This window comes from Dreissena polymorpha, chromosome 2, assembly GCF_020536995.1.
Source record: "Dreissena polymorpha isolate Duluth1 chromosome 2, UMN_Dpol_1.0, whole genome shotgun sequence".
Lineage (NCBI taxonomy): Eukaryota > Metazoa > Mollusca > Bivalvia > Myida > Dreissenidae > Dreissena > Dreissena polymorpha.
The window spans coordinates 90516987-90539142 of NC_068356.1; the positions used below are offsets into that span (position 1 = coordinate 90516987).

Here is a 22156-nt window from a genome sequence, read left to right on the forward strand (position 1 = left end):
TCCATACTTTAAAGGTGTCTGTTAATGTTTATGAACTAACGTCAAATTAATAAACATAATGAAGTAACATTTAAAAGCTAACATGCGAAAAATGCGGATTCTCAATCTCAACATAAAATTGCCTCCAAGCAAACTGTAATATCGAAACGTGATACGGTTACCGTTTGTTATGTTTGTCTATGTTGAACAGCTTTATTTGCTTTCATTGTTCGTGTAAGTGTTACCTTTGCTTTAATGTAGTTGCCAATACTGTTTAATAATTTTACTTAAAACGAAACTAAAAAACCAAATGGTTTCGAGGCTGTGGAATCCCACTCTCAAAATTCCATCACTGAAAACATAAATAGAAATTCGGAAGTGTAATGGATAAGTCTTTCAATATTCATTTATGTTTAACAATTTTGTTTTCTTTCAAAGCTCAGGTAAGTTTTATTTTAAAATTATTATCAGAACCGCCTAGCAACATATATATTATGAGTGTCACCATAAAAATGCCACGCTTTTTATAGCTAACTGTGAGCCGTTTACTTTCTGTTTCCATGTATTCTTTATCGAGTGCAAGTTCGCGTTTTTGTTTCACTGACGTTAGTGAACACACGTAACGAGTATGTTTTTTTCCAATTCACATAGCATTAGACTCCATATAGACATTATTTGTATTATTATTTACCTATACCGACCTTATTTATTTATCCCTGACGTTTTGGGACTGTAGCAGATGCACAGTAAACTTCTAGGAGTTAAGAAATTAATTTTATGTAAGTGTAAGTGAGCATCGATACACTTATTAATTAAGCTTCTCTTTTGGCATATGAATATTGTTTTCATTCTTTCGTCTAAAGATGTGAAAAGAAAGAAAGTAAAAAAAGAAAGAAAATCAGAGAGAAAGAACAAACAAACAAAAAAAAGAAAGTACTATTGAAAGATAATAAACAAGAAAGAAAGAAAGAAAGAAAGAAAGAAAGAAAGAAAGAAAGAAAGAAAGAAAGCAAGGAAGAAAGAAGGAAAGAAAAACAAGAAGACAGAAAGATAGTAAGAAAAAAAAAGTTAAAACGAAACCAAGACTAGCACTTAAACCACTTGGCCATCCGTGCTGACATGTTACCATACGTATTTTATACTATATATAAGCAATCCCGTAATGTGTCAAAATATAACGATAACAGAATTTTTCAAATATACAATCGTCTAAAGATGCGCGTGATACATATTTTAGAGAATGGTTAATGTTCATTTTTACTGTTTCCTTGCAAAACACATAACTGAAACGAACATTTGCATTTTTTTTCAATTTTGTCAATTTGTTAAAACTTAAAAAGGTACATTCAACGGCGAAATGAACGAATCATACAATAAGTAATTAATAAATGCGCATCCTTTCGGACTATATTTTGACGACATTATAATCGCTGTTATGAAGCGCGTTCAGGCATTCATTAAGATAATAACTAAACAATAATGAGCAAATTGGTATTAATCTTTTTACATCGAGTATACATAACAGGTCGTGATCTGGCCTTTTTCATCGTAATGTGTTCTAACTCAAACCCATATGCAACCATCTGTCGCACTCTGGACAATTCTGTGTTTTGTGTTGGTTTTTTGTTAATTTGACGGTTTGATAGTATTCTTAAAAACGGTTAAAACGTTTTGTAAAGCGTATTTGTAAATTAGCGAGAAAAAGAACACACTTAAAAACTGCACTCAGTGGACTAATGTGAAGTATTGACATAAGCATATTAGCTTATTTCTGTGATATATAAATATGGTAGAACATATATTACATATTTGTAACATAACAGAAAGCAAACTAAATGATAAGAAACGTATTTACAAAACTATCTTTAGGACACATTGCAAATCGTTAACATACCCGCAGAAGACCTAGATCAGCAGGTAAACTGTGTTCAGGTAAAGCATGTTCACAATCCCAATTTGAAACACAATGTATGCTGTATTGCAATTGCGACATGTAAACCTGGGGAAATTAACTAGAGGCGATGTAGATACATGAGGATTGTTCATGTTGGTGAATGTGTTTGACGTTGCAGCTATGCAGTGTTTATTTGTTGTAGGTTTCATTAACAGAAAACAAAGAACATGCAGTTGATATTAACTTGGGCTGTTTTCCTCACGTTTGTTTTTACAGGTGAGATCTTTTCAAATTATTTGCTTTACAAATATTAACTGTCACGCCACATTTTTAAGACTTAACATAACGGTTTAGTAATTGTGTTTTACTTATTTTCATTGCATATAATAATTCCCTTCACCTCTTAAGTGGGTTTAGAACGCATTTAATTTACATGTTTAGCCATATTCGTTGATCGATCCAGTATATGCAAACGCATGTGAGGACATTCACGCTTATGCTTAAAGAACACCATCATTATGGCCAAGACCTGTTTTGTAAATGCATATATCAGTATCGTCAAAACTAGATTGGTGGTCGAAATGGGCTCTATTTGAAAGAAAACAACAATAATACATTAGCTACATTTGCTCTTTATTTTGCATCCTCGTTAGCCAAGTTGACCGTAAGGCAATTGCTCGATGTGAACCCAGTATGCAGCTTGTCATCTTGGTACAAATATAAAATACAGAGTAATGTTTGCTCATTTGATATTATATTTTTCAGGCCATATTTTCATTAAAATACGATATTATTTTGTAAAAATATTGTAATAAATAAACATTACCATAATTCACACCATATACTATAAAAACAACATTCTTCATTATTTATCTTCAGAAACAAACTTTCTAAGGCTTTCAACAAAGATTAATCTAAGTTTGACATCGTTAAAGAATTATATGGCGTGGTGCGTCTAACCCCATTGTTGAATTTTATTAATGTTAAACGTTTGAAATATTTTATTTATAAATATAATCGTTAAATTGGATGCATGAACTTTTCGTCTTGAGCACATTCAAATACATTGGTTTGTCTAATTAACATGATATACGTACCCATCCCTATAGAGGGAAACAACGTATGATCGATCCATTGGTGGCAGTCAACCGAGAAATTTCGATTGGTTGACTATAAGTTATATAACCCTGTATGGGTTGTGATATTTATTTTATTATAACGAGCAAGCAACCGTAACTTTGTTGAGCGCTCATTATAAAACTGTTGAATCCGCAATCCGTACTTTCAAATATACTTAGCATGACGAGTACAGCTAGTTTAGTCATGTTTACCAGATGGCTGGAGATCAATACATAGGTCTATACCGCTCTACCGCGTAGGTTTGAATCAGTAATAAACGCGGCGTAATTATTGAATACGACACGTACCCTTTGACACACCATGGTCTAATATAGCGCTGAAACAAATTGTGCATTAGAGATTTAGTATAAACAACGCGATTAATGTATGGCTTATTCAAAATTTAAAGCAGTGGCAATATATTTCTTTCCACTTGATTGGTATCGTGATAGACCCAGAAGATTGTCAGAGTGCCGTGTTAGTTTTGGTGTTGAGAACTTCCAACACAATTTTGATCAGCGGCGTCACAAATATATACAAAACCAAAAGTGATATTGTGTGAAGAATAAATATCCATTCAACCATACGGTCTGAACAGTCATTTCGAATTCGAAAAACACAAAGTAACTCTAGTTAACAAAATTTACATGAAACATACTGCTCATTATAACTGCAAATGGAATTTCAAATGTTTCTTGATAGATATAATTTGCTAAAAACAGATGAAATACTTTACCTCTTTCGGACACTTAAGGTAATTTTAAAGTTTCACACCAGTTTACTTAACCGATCAAATGAAATACGACAAATAAGTTTGTATTTAAAAAAAAAACATGTACATTGTTGCTAAATCCACACTTTTTGTGCTTTGTTCATACGATATAGAATCATGCTATGCTTTTGAAACAAAAAGTTTAAGCATAATAGTTATCAAGAAAATAAAATCATACAGAAACATAATTGATTGTGGTAAAACATTTCCCATCTCCATGCACGCGTTATTGAAATAACACCCCATCTTATGAATTAAGGTGTTTTCAACACTGTTCATAACAACTATACGCGCCATTATACTGACGTCTTTTTATGTCCCCCAGTCTATACTTGGGGGCATATTGTTTTTGCGCTGTCTGTTTGTTGGTTTGTTTGCGTCAAACTTTAACATGCCATAACTTTTGCAATATTGAAGATAGCAACTTGATATTGGGCATGCATGTGTATCTCATGGAGCTTACAATAACAGTTAAAATATATATCAAAATGAATAAAATATACCATTCCTAAATTGTTGAATAAGTGTTCTAAACAAATTGTTTTTCTTGGAAAATACCTACACTTCTAATTGCATTTTTGGCGAAACTAAAACGTGTCCCTTTATCGCAGGTGCTTTAACTACCTTTCGTTTGTAAATGATTTATTTTTTTGCTGAGTCTTAATTTCTTGCAAAGTCGATATTGAAAAAAAAAACAACACAACAAGTTTGAACAGAAATTCTTCCATTTATAGATGAACTTGTTGACCACACAGAATCCCAGCGGGACGCAAACCTATGCTTAATTATTTACTGCAATAAACACATATATACCAGTCTGCATTTGGTTAAACAGGTATCCACTGTTGTTTATATGGATAGTATAATAATACATGGATTAATATTACAATTATTTCATGTTTAACTGACAACTTTTAACATCAATTACTGACTTACAAACACACCATATACGTATGTGCTACTGCTTTAGAAATATGTATGTACACTTTATTAAAAAAAGCCGTGAAATCATTACTTGTGTAAATGTTAAACAAATCGTATTATTCGATGTAAATTCATATTGGAGAACGTGCATTTAAATATTCAAATGCAGCAAAATGTTTGTGTTTTATCTGCAATTTTGTTTTAAATAGTATCAATCTTGTCTGCGCTACAATTGTAAAAAAACTTATTTTCCTGCACATGCATGGGATAAACATAAAGTGTACTGAGATGCAAAATTGGCAAATATTCGAATCGGTCGCAAATTCGTGCAATTGCAGGAACGCGAGTTGCTCGAAAAGCGCGATATAAGACCTTCATCAAAAATAAGTAATTACACAGAAGTTTGTTTGGAGCAAACTGTAGCATTTATACAACTCAATATCTCTTATCTAGTGTATATAATTTTTTAGTTTCTCATTTTTAGGTCCTCCACCACTTTAGTGGGGGACATATTGTTTTTGCCCTGTCTGTTGGTTGGTTGGTTGGTTTGTGCAAACTTTAACATTTGCCATACCTTTTGCAATTTTTAAGATAGCAACTTCATATTTGGCATGCATGTGTATCTCATAAAGCTGCACATTTTGAGTGGTGAAAGGTCAAGGTCATCCTTCAAGGTCAAAGGTCAAATATATGGGTCAAAATCGCTCATTTACTGTACACTTTTGGTTGCATTATTGAAGCAACTTTTTTAGCATGCATGTGTATCTCATGGAGCCGCACATTTTGAGTGGTGAAAGGTCAAGCTCAAGGTCATCCTTCAAGGTCAAAGGTCAAATATATGGGGTCATAGTGTTTCACAAACATATCGCTTGTTGGTATCGTTTTTACATTATACAATTGTTAAAAAAATTAATATCTTACACGTTAGGGATAATTTATTTTTTGGTCGTCAGTTATACTTATGTATTATTTTTGAAAAGGCAATCCCTAATTACGACATTTCTGTAGGCTTTGTTTTCACATTTCCAATAAATGTGAATCATAAAGTACATGTGCAATGAGTATATTGCACAACGGGTTGTTATAAAAAGTTCACATTGAATTAAAATACTCACAATCGGTTTTCAATGTAATTATTGCAAATGCATCTGTGATGATCTTATAGCAAAACGTGTTTATTGCAAAACGGATTGCTATACAAATTTCACATGGCAATAATACACTCCAATCCGTTTTGCAATACAGTTATTGCAAAACTTGTTAATTGCAAGACGGGTTGTTTTGGTCAACGTTTGGATAATCTTTAATTATTCTCAGAGTACAGTGATTCACAGTAACACAATGGATTAAAACGTGTTCGAGAGTGTTTGTTTTACCTAAATGTTATGGCTTTGAGGCGAGGATGATTTCACGTATAATCTTCTTATCACCAATTAGACCAACATCAACGCCACATTCATATATGTCTGATATAACGCTATATTTTCACTGTTTAAACGGAAAATATGGTATGAAATTTTAAAAATGTCAGCAAAATTGTAATGCAATAATAAATATAATGTATATTGTTCTATGTATCTTTCGAATTGCTATTTGTCTAACAAACAAACCAACCCAAAAACCATTTGTGATTAAACAATATTATCGTTATCACATCTTAATGTGTTCCGCATACTGTTTTTCAATCTCGGTTTTCGATAAGGCTGAGCAGCTCGAGGCCTGCACATTTAACATAGAATTGAGAGTTCGGATCAGTTATTTTTTAGGCAAAGGCAAAGAAAACGTATATTTTGAAAACAATTGTACTCGATACCGGTTTCAATAAAGCAAAAAAAGTATATCAGTGATCTTTTTTTGCCATAAAACACTTTAAGACGAATTTAAGAGATTCAAGTATTACATCTACTGAAATAATGAAAAGGACCTATAAAACGTTCAGTCCATTTAAGCAAAATTGCAGAACAAACACAACAAAGAAGTTGAAAAAAGTTGACAAGCTGTTCCACTGCAACTCCCCAGTCATCTCTATCTGAGTTATAAACAAATTCCAATTATTCAGTAACATCATATCTGCTGTCAACACTTCCAACGAACATTTGTCCATCCAAAACCATGCAGTTGCCCTATCACAATTTCCAGGTCAAATACATCAAATAATGGAGTGTTCTTATGAGCTGTTCTGAATGTACATAACCAAACTATTTACAAACACCACTGTAGGCAAACACACAGTAAATTCATAATTTATATTTATGATGAAAAAACATCACTCCATTCGTGTTTCTTAAATAATGTGTAATATATGCATTTATTAATGCATATATATTTGTCGCTTAAACTTTTGCTGTATATTTAATGAAACTTTATTAAGTAACAATATGACGCATTTTTGAGATAAATTATTATCCGAACCGTTCGTTTAATTAATAATACACCCTTATAACACAGTACGTCCTTAATGAAATAAATGAGCTTTATTTCAGGAAAAAGTCATATGGTTCAAGGATTAAGCATAATGGTCAACGCAGGAAGCAATTTCGCGTTTGGAGAGGACGTTCCTGTAACCTGCCACAACGACGTCAACGGAATAGTTATCCAGTTTGCCTTCGTAAATTCTACTGATTACGAAAATATAGCAGAATGCCAGTTTGATGTTGAGCCCCAGCTTATGTCATCAAGATTAAAAGAACAGTACACTGTGACTCAATCATGTGTTCTGAATATAAGACAATTCGATGAGCTCGACTGTGGAACATATCGTTGTGCAGTGTTGTTCAATAAAACACAATCTGTTAGTCAGGAGGTTTTGTGCACTAATGGTATGTGACGGAATAATATATTATTTGTCCTTATTCAATCAATACCATATTGTGATGTAAACTATTTCCTCGTTTTAACATTAATTCATCAATACAAATATTGGCATACTGCATTAAGTTTATAGCGTTCTTAACCTTGATGATAAAGACATGTACATGTCAATCAACACGGCATTTTATCCCCACGCTTTTCGGAGAAAAAGTGTGGATATTGTGGTGATGTCCGTCTGTCCGTCTCCGTCCGTCCTGGCAACCTGCTCCTCCTACACTATTAGCACTAGAACCTTGAAACTGACACACATGGTAGCTATGGGCATATGTGCGACGGTGACAGTGACTGAATTTTGATCTGACTCTTGGGTCAAAAGTTATGGGGGTTGGGGCGGGGCCGGGTCAGAGATTTTCCTTTGCCCGCGATTCGAAAAAGGCTCATAACTACTGTGTCCCTTCAGATATTGATTTCATATTTGGTATACATGTGTATCTAGACAACACCTATCCATGCGCATAAAATTTTCGACCCCTGTGACCTTGACCTTGAACTTTGGGTCAGTTTTTAGGTTTCGAAATCTGCGACCGCGATTCGAAAAAGACTCAGAACTACTGTGTCCCTTCAGATATTGCTTTCATATTTAGTATGCATGTGTATCTGGACAACACCTTTCCATGCGCACAAAAATGTTGACCCCTGTGACCATGACCTTGAACTTGGGGTCAGTTTTCAGGTTTCGAAATCTGCGACTGCGATTCGAAAAAGGCTCAGAACTGCTGTGTCCCTTCAGATATTGCTTTCATATTTGGTATGCATGTGTATCTGAACAACACCTTTCCATGCGCATACACTTTTATACCCCTGTGACATTGACCTTGAACTTGGGGTCAGTTTTCAGGTTTCAAAATCTGCGACCGCGATTCGATAAAGGCTTATAACTACTGTGTCCCTTCAGATATTGCTTTCATATTTGGTATGCGTGTGTATCCAGACAACACCTATCCATGGGCACAACATATTTTACCTTAATGACCATGACCTTGAACTTGTGGTCAGTTTTCTGGTTTCGAAATCTGCGACCGCGATTCGAAAAAGGCTCATATCTACTGTGTCCCTTCAGATATTGCTTTCATATTTGGTATGCATGTATATCTGGACAATACTCTATGGCATAAACTTTTTTTCCCCTGTGACCTTGACCTTGAACTTGGGGCCAGTTTTCAGGTTTTGAAATCTGCGACCGCGATTCGAAAAAGGCTCATAACTGCTGTGTCCTTTCAGATATTGCTTTCATATTTGGTATGCATGTGTATCTGGACAACACCTTTCCATGCGCATAAAATGTTTGACCCCTGTTACCTTGACCTTGAACTTGAGGTCAGCGTTCAGGTTTCGAAATCTGCGACTGCGATTCGAAAAAGGCTCATACCTGCTGTGTCCCTTTAGGTATTGCTTTCATATTTGGTACGCACGTGTATCTGGACAAGACCTTTCCATGCGCATGAAATATTTATGCCCCCGGTAGGGTGGCATATAGCAGTTGAACTGTCCGCCAGTATGTCAGTATGTGTGTATGTGTGTATGTCAGTCTGTCCGTCCGTCCGAAAAAAAACTTTAACATTGGCCATAACTTTTGCATTATTGAAGATAGAAACTTGATATTTGGCATGCATGTGTATCTCATGAAGCTGCACATTTTGAGTGGTAGAAGTTCAAGGTCAAGGTCATCCTTCAAGGTCAAAGGTCAACAAAAAAATTCAAAGCGGCGCAATAGGGGGCATTGTGTTTCTGACGAACACATCTTTTGTTTAATACTGTGACATTGACCTTGAACTTAGGGTCCGCGTTTAGATTTTTAAATCTTATCTGTGGTTATCTACCCAATCAGAAGAATTGCAAGCATTTTCATCGGACAAAGGAATTTTTCAACAATGATGGTTGTGTATTGAAAACACATATAGAGTTACACAGTAGTGGCGCAGAGATGTATTTAGTGGTCATTTGTTTGTATTCACTCATCTGTGAAATAGTTGAGCTCATCCATCTAATGTTCATACATGGGATTATAAAATATTGGCGCAAAGGGACACCTATATATTAGAGAAGAGATAGAATGCAGTCAAGCATAAAAAACGTGAGAGACTAATGGAATAGAGCCTCAAGAATCTATAAAAGGGCTGAAACGTTCAATTTGTTCAATTACACTTTAAGACTCATTACTGAAAATCTGTCAAAATGTTCAAGTGGGAAAATGTGAGAAACAATTTAAAGCAAGATGGACTTTGAACAGGCACATCAAAGACAGACATGGAATTCAACATTTTCATTGTTGTGTACAGGAGTGCGATAGACAATTTCTTATACGCTACTATTTAGTCAACCATTTAACCTCAAAACACAACATTTCCAAAACAGAAGCAAGAAGATTGGCTATAAGAGAGCATGTTCAGCCACCTCATAAGTCATTCCAATTAGAATGACATGTGCATAATGGACTTCATTGAAGTTGATTCAGTATTAGATTTGTTAGGAGAGCAGGACGAGGAGGAGAAATAAGGGTATAGATTTTACACTTACTTCTTCATTTCTACACCGAATTACTTCAAATTTATACTGAAAATGTCTTATGACAATACGGTAAATCTCAACAATGCATGGCCCCATTACCAACCCTGGGGCGCCCCTGGGTCAAACATGCGGCGTGGGGATATGCGTCGGCCTCTGTCGCGCCATTTTTAGTTTTAAATTATTTTTTTAACTCCAATAATAATCAAAAGCAGACATCTAGTTGGTGAATGCTTATTTTGAGAAAATACTCGACAATATTGTGCGTAAATACTGTACAATGAATTATAATAAATACAATTCTATTGCCGTTTGTTATTTCGTAAAAAAATCGTTCATATTAGTCTTGAGTAGTTTAACATTCCTAGCGTTTTGTTCACATGAGTTCTTTCAACACATGCGGTTTAATTAAAACTTATTGTCCTTGCGTTTGTAATAATTGTATCGTTATAATATTCATAAAGGGTGCACTATGTGTGTGTTGTTTGCGGATGAGGGAAGGACTTTTTAAGAACGTAATTTGATATTATTGTGGTAATTTAATAATTAAGAGTTAAAGGACATTTAGTTAAAACACTATATCGAATTTTCAAGAGCTGACAAAATAAAATTTATATGTTGTCAGATTCCTTAACTTAGTAGCAACGCTGTTGATGATGTTTATGTGTGTGTCTACTTTCAGGTTCTGCTCATGTTGCGCCGGCTTTGAACAATGATGAAGAGCATACTAAAACGGAAGTAAAGGATTGTATAATAATAAGTATAAGTCTTGGCTCAGTACTGTTCTTCACATGGGTGGGTGTTTGTGTCTGGATTATACGCATGAAATGCAAGAACAAAGGCGATAGTTCAGGTATGCACTGGTTTCACAATAAGTTTATTGGTTTATATAAGTATGATATGTTCGATCGATGGGCAAAATGATGATGGGTTATAACATGTGCTTGTATTGTTTAACTATAACACAATATTAATTAATATGTTTTGCACTTCATTTAACGCAAACACACACATACACACGCACGCATACGCTCACCACTGAACACCCACACACAAACAGCTTTTTTAAACTATAGCAAAGCATTGAAAATTAATATTGAATATAGGTTGGTAAATGTGTTTTGTTACAGATACAGTTACACCTGAAGAACTTATGCGTCTTGATGAAAAGGTACTACAACAATATGCACAATAACCTTACGTTTGTTTTTTCAACGTCTATTTAACTAAATATATTGTAAAGAAAGCCGTCCGGCTTATGATAAAAAAAATATTTTTTAGATATATATCCAAATGTTCCAGATCATTATGGTGTAAATAATTGTTAGTTCGGCATTTTATTGTGATACATTCATTGATGTTTTGTAATGTAAAACATGATAGCCGCCATTAATATGTGAATCAAACCAACTTGAATAATTATGGTAGTTAATGTTTCTATGCGATTTATTGACGTCTCGATTGTTTGTTATATGATTTCAAAATATGAAATTGATGTTTAAATCAATAAATGCATAGTATAAAGGACACACTTGATTATATTCAAACTTCTTACCGTCATATTATATTATAGCTTGTGGAACCTTTAAAAACTTGTTTTTGTAGAAAACATTCCTTTTTTAGGGTTCTATTTTCTTGACATTATAATATAATTTCCCTTTTGTTTTTCAAAATGCGTTTTGTAAATTTATTTTATCTAATTATGTCGGTTAAGTTCAAACAGCTATCTTCTATAACGCTTCTATATTACGTGTTACATGGTAACCAAACTTCTTTGCATTATAATAAAAATGGTATAAAAATCGTCAAAACAATTGTACATGACACAAAAACAATAGTTTACAAAGCTTACGAATCCGCTTAATAGAAGAGTGGACAATAAGACTTGAAAATGTAAATCAGAACATTTAGCAATAACAAAAATAGGTGGCGCTATTGCTTAGTGTAGAAGTAAATTTATAGTGATTATTGATTTATGTGTTACCATGCATATTCTATCATGCATTTGTCTGTTTATAACTTGCCATATAGACAAAGCTGGTATACATGCTCCCTTTTTCATCTAATGACAGAAACGCAAAACAATACATGTTTATACCGATTTAATGCTCTAACTAGCAACGTTGTATTACAGTAGAGAAATTGAAACATAGAAAGTGACAAATATTATACACTTTCGAATCAAATTATTTTGTTTGTGTCAATATCAACTATAGAATGCTAGGGTTAAGTTTGGGACTGTCTTATGTCTCTTGTGCGTGGTCCCGACGCAAGACGTAAGTCGTCCGCGAACTATTCGTAATATTAAACATATACCATAATATATTTTTCCTCTACTACACAATGTTCAATTAAGTCCATGGAATCAATATTTTCACTGCCTGTGTGTGTTGCGGGGAGTGGGTGGGATTTGTTTACATTGAAATACATAACATAATAAGTTAAAGTAACTTTGCTACTTGTTATTTGAAACAACGTTGTGGTCCTTGACATGCCACGCCGCATGTCATGTTCGAGCAATCTTGCGCAATTGTTTACCTTCTGTTATTTGTATGTATGTTATGCTATTCAAGGACACGTCGTATCAAGACACAACGCCTAAAACGAAATATCCTGATATACGCAGAGAACTTTCGTTTAAGCCTGAAAAGGGGAGTGTAGGTAAGATAAGTAAAAAGTCATGACCATCTTCCAATATGCGTATGGCATTGCTTTTCGGTCAATTGCTTTTTGTCAAGTTCGAAGAAACAATATTTACAAACTTCATTTATTACAGCAAAAATGGTATGCACAGAGATGCATATACATACATACTGACATACATACATACATACACACATACATCGATATATATATATATATATATATATATATATACATATATATATATATATATATATATATATATACATACATACATACTCACGTACGTACGCGTGTGCGTGCGTACGTACATAGTTTACATACAATTACATACATTTCATAGATTATGATTTTTTCTTACTTTATATAAGTATGACACTCTAATAAATATAAATATGTACACGTATACAGATTAATATGTATGTCTTATTCTAACACATACTTTAAGTGTATTGATACATTGATGCACTGCTAATTGCTAAACATTCATTTGCCTATTTTCAGAAAAACTCAAGAAGAAATACTGTTTGAAGAATAATTTCGAAGACAATGAAACAACATGTTGATATTGTGTCTTCAGTCCATCCATTGTCTATTGAAGCATTTTTGTATATCTATAAGTAAGCTGTATGTGTTGTAACAATTACTTACACAACGCTGGTAATAATGCAAAATTGTAAAATAATTAATCCATAAGAACATTTTTTGAATTAACGGCTTGTTCATCTGAAAGAAAACGGAAAAAAACAGTGCAGTTAAAGAAAAGACATAATTAATTGTCCAGTACATAATAGATATTCGTATTATCCTAACCATGTTATTACGTCCGGATAGAAGAATCATAGAAAATAAAACGAAGCCAAACAACAAGTACGCATATGCCAATTAATTGATGACTTATTGAAATGATCTTCACATCGTTACGGTTGATTATAAAGGATTCAATAATTAACTGTTCGTCAACGTCTGACATGGACTCCCACCAATCCACGTCTGAAAAGTATATGCGAAATACCAGCATCTAAATTATGGTAAACCACGTTGTAATATTTTACGCGTAGTCGTGTAAACACGTTCTTTAGATTTATGATGCAATAAATGAGTGCAGTTCTATGTAAAAGTATTGTTTGTTGTAAGTGTATGTCATTAGACGAGATGCGCTACAATTAAATATACATACGTTATTCTTTTTAGAAAACTATTTACGTTTATTGCGATGACATATAATGCTATGCTTTTATTTTCTTTTGAATTGTTTAATTTTATAATTCAAATTGTCTACTATTATAGTAATAAAAAATGAGATATTCACCGAGTTCAATTTATTTCAGCTAAATGAAGTTGATCCTTAATATAAAGCAATACTTTAGATGTGCCTTATTGGCAATAATGCAATACTTCCGTATTATGCGATCCGCCGTTATGCAAACTTTGTGAACGAATGTTCACACTTGCCTCGGAGACTGCTGTTATCGCTAACAAATAGAGAAGAATTAATTTTCAAGAACAACACGACAGAAGCAAACAACACCAAAAAGTCATACTCATTTTAGTAAGAGGCGAATTGTTATATCACAGGTAATTGTTCACATGTGTGAACAACATAAATCATTCAACTCGTTATTTAACTGACGGCATTTGTCATAGTAACTTTTCATCTGTCATTTGATATTTAGAACATGGTTAAAACGTCCTAAATGAAACTGTTCCCAGTATCTTGGGAACATAAGCATATCGCAATGGTAATTTGTGTTAATGGTAGCTTCGTGATTACTACAAACAAATGAATATGACTAACCTATTAAGGGGCCTATTCACGCTTTGGTAAATTGACAAACAAAAAAATTGTTTCAGATTCGCAAATTTTTGTTTTAGTTATGATATTTGTGAGGTCAGTAATACTAAACATTTACCATGCTCTAAAATAGCCAATGCATGCATCTTTCGACGATTTAAAAACCTGAAAATTATAAAGCGTTGCAACGCAAAACGATTGAATAATTTGGAGAGTTCTGTTGTTGTCGTTATATTTTGGTAAACTACGAAGACTGCTTATATAAAGTATAAAATACGTCTATCATACATACTTGGCAGGATGGCCGAGCGGTCTAGTTGTTAGAGTTTTAACTCCAGGACTCCAGGGGTCAGTGGCTCGAGCCCTGCCGAGGGTAACTTTTTTCCCTTTGTTTATTTTATTCTTGATTTTTACTGGAGCGTTTCAGCTCCAATGTTTACATTTATCAATAAAAAGCATTTAATGACAAACTTCAAAACATGCCAAAATCTGTGTAAAGCCCCTTTAACAACAGAAATCATTATACATTGTAAACTTATATATTGTTTTAACTAAAGCAAAATCAACAAACAGTTAATTGCAACGCGGTTTATCATCTTTAGCGACTTAAGGTGTAAAATGTACGGCTTATAGTACAACAACAACAACAACAACATTTCTAATAAATTTTATATTGATACGGGGAAAAATGTGAACCTTGCAATGAATATACAAGGTCCATCTTGTTATAAATTAACAATTGCATAATATGCTTAATACATTCCATTTGAATGTTCGTGAACAGCACCGTAATACCAACATTTTATTTTTCTATAGTGAAAAGTAACTGGTTCGCATTTAAAATACATGAACTAAAATGCATATCAGACTATCTGTTAATGATACTACAAAATTAGGCCAATATTAAATTATGGTTACAATCAAAATTTGATTTATATATAAACAGGAGATGTGTTTGTTAGAAACACAATGCCCCCTAATGCGCCGCTTGTTTTACCTTTGACCTTGAAGGATGACCTTGACATTGAGCTTTCACCACTCAAAATGTGCAGCTCCATGAGATACAAATGCATGCCAAATATCAAGTTGCTATGTTCAATATTTCAAAAGTTATTGCAAAACTTTACTGTAACGTTAAAGTTTTGGGACAGAATGACAGAATGACAGACAGAAATACAGGCCAAAAACAATATACCCCCGATCATTCGATCCAGGGGCATAAAAAGAGATGTGTTTGTCAGAAACACAATGCCCCCTAATGCGCCACTTTTTTACCTTTGACCTTGAAGAGTGACTTTGACCTTTTACCACACAAAATGTTCAGCTCCATGAGATACACATGCATGCCAAATATCAAGTTGCTATGTTCAATAAATCAAACGTTATTGTATAACTTTACTGTAAGGTTAAAGTTTTGGGACAGAATGACAGAATGACAGACAGAAAGACAGACCAAAAACAATATATCCCCGATCATTCGATCCGGGGACATTATAAAAAGAATCGGTGTCTTGTTTTAAATAACACAAGAAAACAAAGATCTAAACATTTTTAATAAAAAAAACCCATAATGATATAGATGTGTCATTTGCATTAAAATACATATCATATATGGATAGCCACCGGATTCACTGTAAGGCATTTTAATACAAGTTCAAAATCAATATGAAATAAATGTTCATTTTTATAACGGATTTGTATGCAACTCCCTTTAACATGTATATGAAACGTTTCTGATAGTCACTTCAGTCCGTCGTTTACTCATTTATTTTGATTACGCCATTTCCCAGTGGGCATCTAACGTTTTACGAACGTTGCTGAAACGTAATATTTAGGTCGCAATGTCGGCAACCATTACCGAACTTTGCCATAACGTTGCTTACAAAACATTCCCCGGACGTTTCATAATAACGTTGCAATGACGTTTCAGAAACGATGCATTCTGGTAACCACTTCCGAACGTTTCTGCAACGTTGCACGCGAAATTTCGGTCGAACGTTTGAGAAGGTAATTTTGCACTCTTTTAGCAGTTTTTTTTTTCTGCAGTTTTCTCCTTTGAATTCAGTATCGCCGCTTGTTATTTCCCTTGAATTCAGTATCGCCGCTTAGTGGTATGTATACTTTATTATTATTTTTTCTAATAATTATTTTGCTTTTAGGATAATATAAACATTTGTGAACTATCGATGTGTGAACTTTTAACGACAGAATATTCAAATGAAAAAAAAATCAATTTTCAATGTATAATTTTACTAGCCAAATGTGAGCTATTGTAATATATTTTAATCAATATATTACAATTTAAAACATATAAAAATCGTATAATCTCGCTTCAAACTTAAAGATGCTTAACCCATTTATGCCTAGCGTCTAGAAAAAAGCCTTGGCAAACAGCGTAGACCCAGATGAAACGCCGCATGATGCGGCGTCTCATCAGGGTCTGCGCTTTGTTCTTAAAGAAATTTCTGTAAGAAATATTCTAAATATAGAAATAAATATACTAGACATCCCAAATTATGGAAATAAATTTACCCAGTTTAGAAGTATGAGAAGAGTCTACTAGGCATGAACGGGTTAAGATGAACTTTTACTCAAAATCGCTGGATAAAATAAATTGTTTAAGTTTAAGTTAACAAAATTTGCTGAAAATTGTAATCGTTGCGGTGGTGTTGTGGATGAGGTGTCCGCCTAGTGATCGGGAGTTGGTGGGTTCGATGCCTACTCGGGGAGTAATTCATAGACACCAAGCACTGAGTTAATACTTGAAAGAGCGGTTTGCAGTTACTGAGATACATAAAAAAATGTTTTTTTTTGTAAAACATACTTGATAGTAAATATATTATTTTAAATAATTTAAAAATACTGCAATTTAAAAGCAACAGAAACACAACGTTGCAGCAACGTTGGGAAAAAACGTCAAAAAACTTTCATGTACACCATTGTGACAACCATGCTGCAACGTTTAAATGCAACCTAAATGCAACATTGCAGAAACGTTGGGTGCCCAATGAGTTCTCTCTAAAGCATTTATGATTGTATTAAAATTTAACAAGGCAGTTAAGTTTTGTGTGCGGCTTTAACAGTTCATTTACTAGAAAATAGCATGATACGTCGTTACAAATATAGTATTTTACTCGCCTAATCCGCTATAATTGCGATCTGCTTGTCGGAGTCTTCTAATCACTAGACCACGTGACTACGTGAGCGGAGCAATCGACGATTTGGCGACTGTTCAATTATCTAGAATGCTGCTTTACACAGTTTGTTAATATTGATACACATTAATCAAAACTAATCATTATGAATGCAAATTTGATTATCCTTAAATTGCATTTCAGATCACAATGGTATACCTAAGGAGATGGAGGGAATGTCGCTCAGCAGTTCTTGCTATTGGTCAAAAGTCACTAGCTTCAAGAAGTTTAGATTGTAATGATGGTGCAGAAGATAATATTGTGCATTCTGAACATGAGCCTTTTAGAAACCTCAGTCAATTTAACAGATTCTTCAGGAATGTCTGACAATGGTTAAAGTGAAGCAGTTTTTACTTCAGACTCTGAATCACCAAGCAATGGAGATGAAGTTGAAGAAGGCAATCCAGAAGGTGCACTCCGAGAATGGTCTGTGGAAAGCAAGGTATCGAAGTCTAATATTGACAGGTTGCTGGCAATTCTTCGAAAGCATGGGCATGACAGTCGCACTCTGTTGCAAAATCCAAGAGCGATTCCGGCTTGAAAAGATGATTCAGACAGATGCTGGAAAAATTCATTCAGAGCTAAACCTGACATTTAATATAGATGGTGTACCAGTGTTCAAGTTTTCTAATGCCTAATTTTGGCTCATTCTCTGTTTAGTTGAACATTGTAAACCGTTTATTGTGGCATTATTGTATGGTTCTTCCATACCAACAAATATAAGAGAATTTCTACAAGATTTTGCTAATGACATTTCAGAGTTGATAGACACTGGAATAAGCATTGGAGATGTCGTCTACAGTGTCAACATACGGGCATTTGTGGGTGATGCTCCTGCAGAGCATTTGTTTAAAATATCAAATCTCATACAGGTTATTATTTATGCGAACGTTGTGAAATTAAGGGATACTGAAACAATAGAGAAGTGTTTCTTTCAAACAACCAGATTTTGAAAACGACTTGATGACAAATTGTCCAAATTTGAAAATGATTTGCACCAAACTGGTGAAACACCTTTAATTAATTGTGGAGTTCCCTGTGTAAATGGTTTTCCTTTGGACTGCATGCATTTGGGCTGCAAGGGTGTGGTGAAACGACTCCTTTCTTTTTTAAAGAAGTGTCGACCATGCTGCAAATTGTCCAATAACTTGCTTTCTCAAACATCGGAAGCATTGATTGATCTCTCCGGAAAACTGCCATCTGGATTCGCCAGACAATCGAAATCTTTAGTAATTATGGGCAGGTGGAAAACCACCGAATTCAGACAGATTTTTTTGTACACTGGCCCTGTTGTTTTAAGAAAAAATCTTTCAAAAGAAAAATATACGCACTGTTTGGCTTTGACTGTCGGTATCTCAATTCTTCTTGAATCTGATTCAGCAAAGCGGACAGGATTCTTGTACTATGCGGAACAGTTATAATGCTTTTTTTGTGGACAAATGTAAAGACCATTATGGTGACATAATTGTTGTGTACAATGTGCATAATTCAACAATTTAACAAATATAACTGATGACTAACGGTATTATGGCTGTAGTTTGAATGGTATATCTGGCTTTCCTTTTGAAAATTATTTAAAAACAGTTAAGGGTTTGGTGCGAAATTCGATAAATCCCATCAGTCAGGTAGCGAAGCGTTTGAAAGAACGGGAAGTTTTACACATTTTTATTGCTGACAAATCTGACTTAAGTTATATTTCCACAATACAAAGGAACTCCTGCTTTTTACTTTATGACGATTCATTTGTATTCATCAAAGAAAAACGAGAGGATGGAAATCTTGTATGTAGGATTATTCCCCAAGATCAAACAGATGATTTCTTCAGTGCTCCATGCTCATCAAAATTACTGAACATAGTGTTTCTGCGCAAGAATCGGCGAATGAAGCGCAAAGTTATAGCTAGGTCATCACTTAACAAGAAAGTTGTATGTCTCCCATATGAAGATCGCTATGTCTTGCTTCTAATGCTGCATGGAGTTGAAAGATTGTAACACGTAGTAAGTGTAATATCTCATCATTAATAGCATTGCATGTTTCTCGTTTTTAGAGCAAGGATTTTTAATGTATATCGTTGACTTTGCATGGAAATGCAACTTTTAAATTAATTTGATTATGGATTAAATAAACCACAGCATTTATCACTGAATGATTTCCTGCATTTAACCAACCAGTGTTGTTTAAAATAATAATGTACCTTTTGTTTGTCTCTTATGAAAATTGCCATTATTATATTTAGGACATTTCTGTGAAATGTAATTATATTCACAATTTTTGAATTTTTAATACTTGTCCATCAATTAATCGATGACACAAATTTACATTTAAGGATGTGGGTAGTGGCACAGGAGGAGAAAGGTGTTGTGCAAGAGTGTTGGGTTAAAACTTGCAAGGTCTACTGGCCCTCTGGCCCAAATGCTGCCAATGCTCATAAGTCAAAGCAGAAACCTGGTCCCGACTGGACATCGTTTGATCTATTTAAAACCAAGTTTCGTTTAGGTAATTTCACCAATTAATGTTTTTGCTCATGTAAAATATTGTGTCATCAGTCCTCAAACAACATTTAAGAAAAGTACAATTTTCAAAGGGTAAAAGGTTATTCTAACACAGTGATTAGCCTCATATTCTTGAAAGCAAATAATAAGGGTGCATTATTCTATGATTTACTAACAAAGGAATGTTGGTCTGTCATAAGGGTATCGAATAATGATACATTCATGTCAATTGAAAACATGCCTATTAAATGGCACCAACTTGCGACCAGGTAAATCCTGAAATAATATAATTTTTATAGAATCTGTGCTCATGTTAGAATGGAAGGAAGTACATGTATTGTCCCCTACCGGTGAAACCGGAGAGGACTAATGGTTTGCGCTCTGTCTGTCAGTCACACATTTCTGGGTCCTGCGGCAACTTTGAAAGTTCTTTATATTTTTTCATGAAACTTGAAACATGGATATATGGCAATATAGTGATTATGCACGTCATTTACTTTTGTTCTTACGTCAAGAATTCTGGTTGGTATGGCAACAAAAAGACTAGAAATATTGCTGAAAATGGTGGAGTTACACAGGTAGGGGACTTCAATTGCTTGACAATAGTCTTGTTTCAAGTGCATTCACCATTGTCTTAGGATAATAAATGCTGTGTTATTTTGATGCTTTGAAACGTTAATTAGTGTTCTTTGAATATAGAATTACAAGCAAGCGTATAACTATGATGACAAAACAACGGCTGCGACTGCGGAAGAGAGTGAAGAAGACATTGGAAAGCGAATGCCAAAGAAGAAATAATTTGATGGCTTCATAACTGGTAATTACATAGGGGATATTTGATTTAAAATATCATCACTGTGCTCACCGGTAGTACAGGAAACCCTACCTACTTTCCTGCCTAAAGTTTGGCCTTTTTTGTAATTTGAAAAATAATTTGAGAATTACAGATGAATAAAAAATCCCCATATTTAAAGAGCATGTTACATGTATCTGACTTGAGAGATTCTAAAGTTATATCATGTTGTTCCCCGCTATCACGCAACGGATCTGTAAAATCAATCGTGTAACGCCATATCATGGCATATGCATCTTGCTTTGTATGGGTTTCAAATATCCTGTAAAACAGTAAAGAAATGTAAAATTTATTTCCTACAGATCAAACCATGCCACCCAGTCAATAGATTACAAAGAGTGCCGCAAACATCCAAAAAGAAAATACCATAAAAGAAAGTGGTAAGCAATTATTTTTTTGAATGAAGGACATGAATTTTAATACACATGAATAATGCACAAATTATACTTGACCCCTTTGTCTGCTGAAACAACAATTATCTGCTGAAGTGTTGTTTGGTAATGTTAAGGTTTTATCCAATTGTCTAAAACTTCAGCGAAGTAAGCTTAATTTGTAAACTTTTTTTGTAAGGCACATCATATAAAACACCTATAAATAATTGTATAATTATTTCATAAATAACCTAAACAACTCTAAAGCCTCTAACCCTTCAGATAATATCATTAATGAATATATTAAATCAACTAAAGAAATCCCATTACCCTTTTATTGTAAACTGTTTAACTATATCATTGATACTGGAATAATTCCCCAAATGGCTTGAAGGTACTATCATCCCAATCTTTAAAAACAAAGGGGACCCTAAAGATCCCAATAACTATCGACCAATTACAATATTAAGCTGTCTTGGAAAACTGTTCACCTCTGTAATAAATCAAAGATTAACTCAATTCATGGAAAACAACAATCTACTAGATGAAAACCAAGCAGGATTCAGAAAAGGCTACTCTTGCAGTGACCATATTTTTACACTTCACTCTTTAATGGAAATCCTTAAAAAACGAAAACAAAAACTCTATTGTGCATTTATTGATTTATCGCAGGCCTTCGATAAGGTATAAGAGTAGGCCTCTGGCATAAACTTCTAAAAAAACTAAATAAATGATAGATATTTG

The 22156-nt window shown here is 34.0% G+C and overlaps 1 protein-coding gene across 3 annotated transcripts; it reads left to right on the forward strand.

The window, feature by feature from the left end:
* The first annotated feature begins 318 nt into the window (after positions 1-318).
* On the forward strand, positions 319-14004 carry LOC127870350 (uncharacterized). 3 transcript variants are annotated; one of them, XM_052412978.1, is made up of 8 exons: positions 319-422; positions 2076-2149; positions 4499-4599; positions 7172-7507; positions 10747-10917; positions 11195-11235; positions 12638-12725; positions 13212-14004. In XM_052412978.1, the coding sequence occupies exons 4-8, from the start codon at positions 7183-7185 to the stop codon at positions 13271-13273; spliced, it is 687 nt and encodes a 228-aa protein (XP_052268938.1). In that variant the 5' UTR covers positions 319-422; positions 2076-2149; positions 4499-4599; positions 7172-7182; the 3' UTR covers positions 13274-14004. The 3 variants fall into 3 exon arrangements, with proteins under 3 accessions (XP_052268938.1, XP_052268935.1, XP_052268936.1); XM_052412975.1 differs by lacking the exon at positions 4499-4599; XM_052412976.1 differs by lacking the exons at positions 2076-2149; positions 4499-4599 and having other exon boundaries at positions 335-422.
* The last annotated feature ends 8152 nt before the right edge of the window (positions 14005-22156 follow it).

Bases quoted from the DNA above. Each gene is read 5' to 3' on its own strand.
- LOC127870350 (XM_052412975.1), top strand. From the start codon at position 2,101: ATGCAGTTGATATTAACTTGGGCTGTTTTCCTCACGTTTGTTTTTACA. The intron at 2,150-7,171 runs GTGAGATCTTTT...GCTTTATTTCAG, and splicing joins CCTCACGTTTGTTTTTACAG to GAAAAAGTCATATGGTTCAA. The intron at 7,508-10,746 runs GTATGTGACGGA...GTCTACTTTCAG, and splicing joins GGAGGTTTTGTGCACTAATG to GTTCTGCTCATGTTGCGCCG.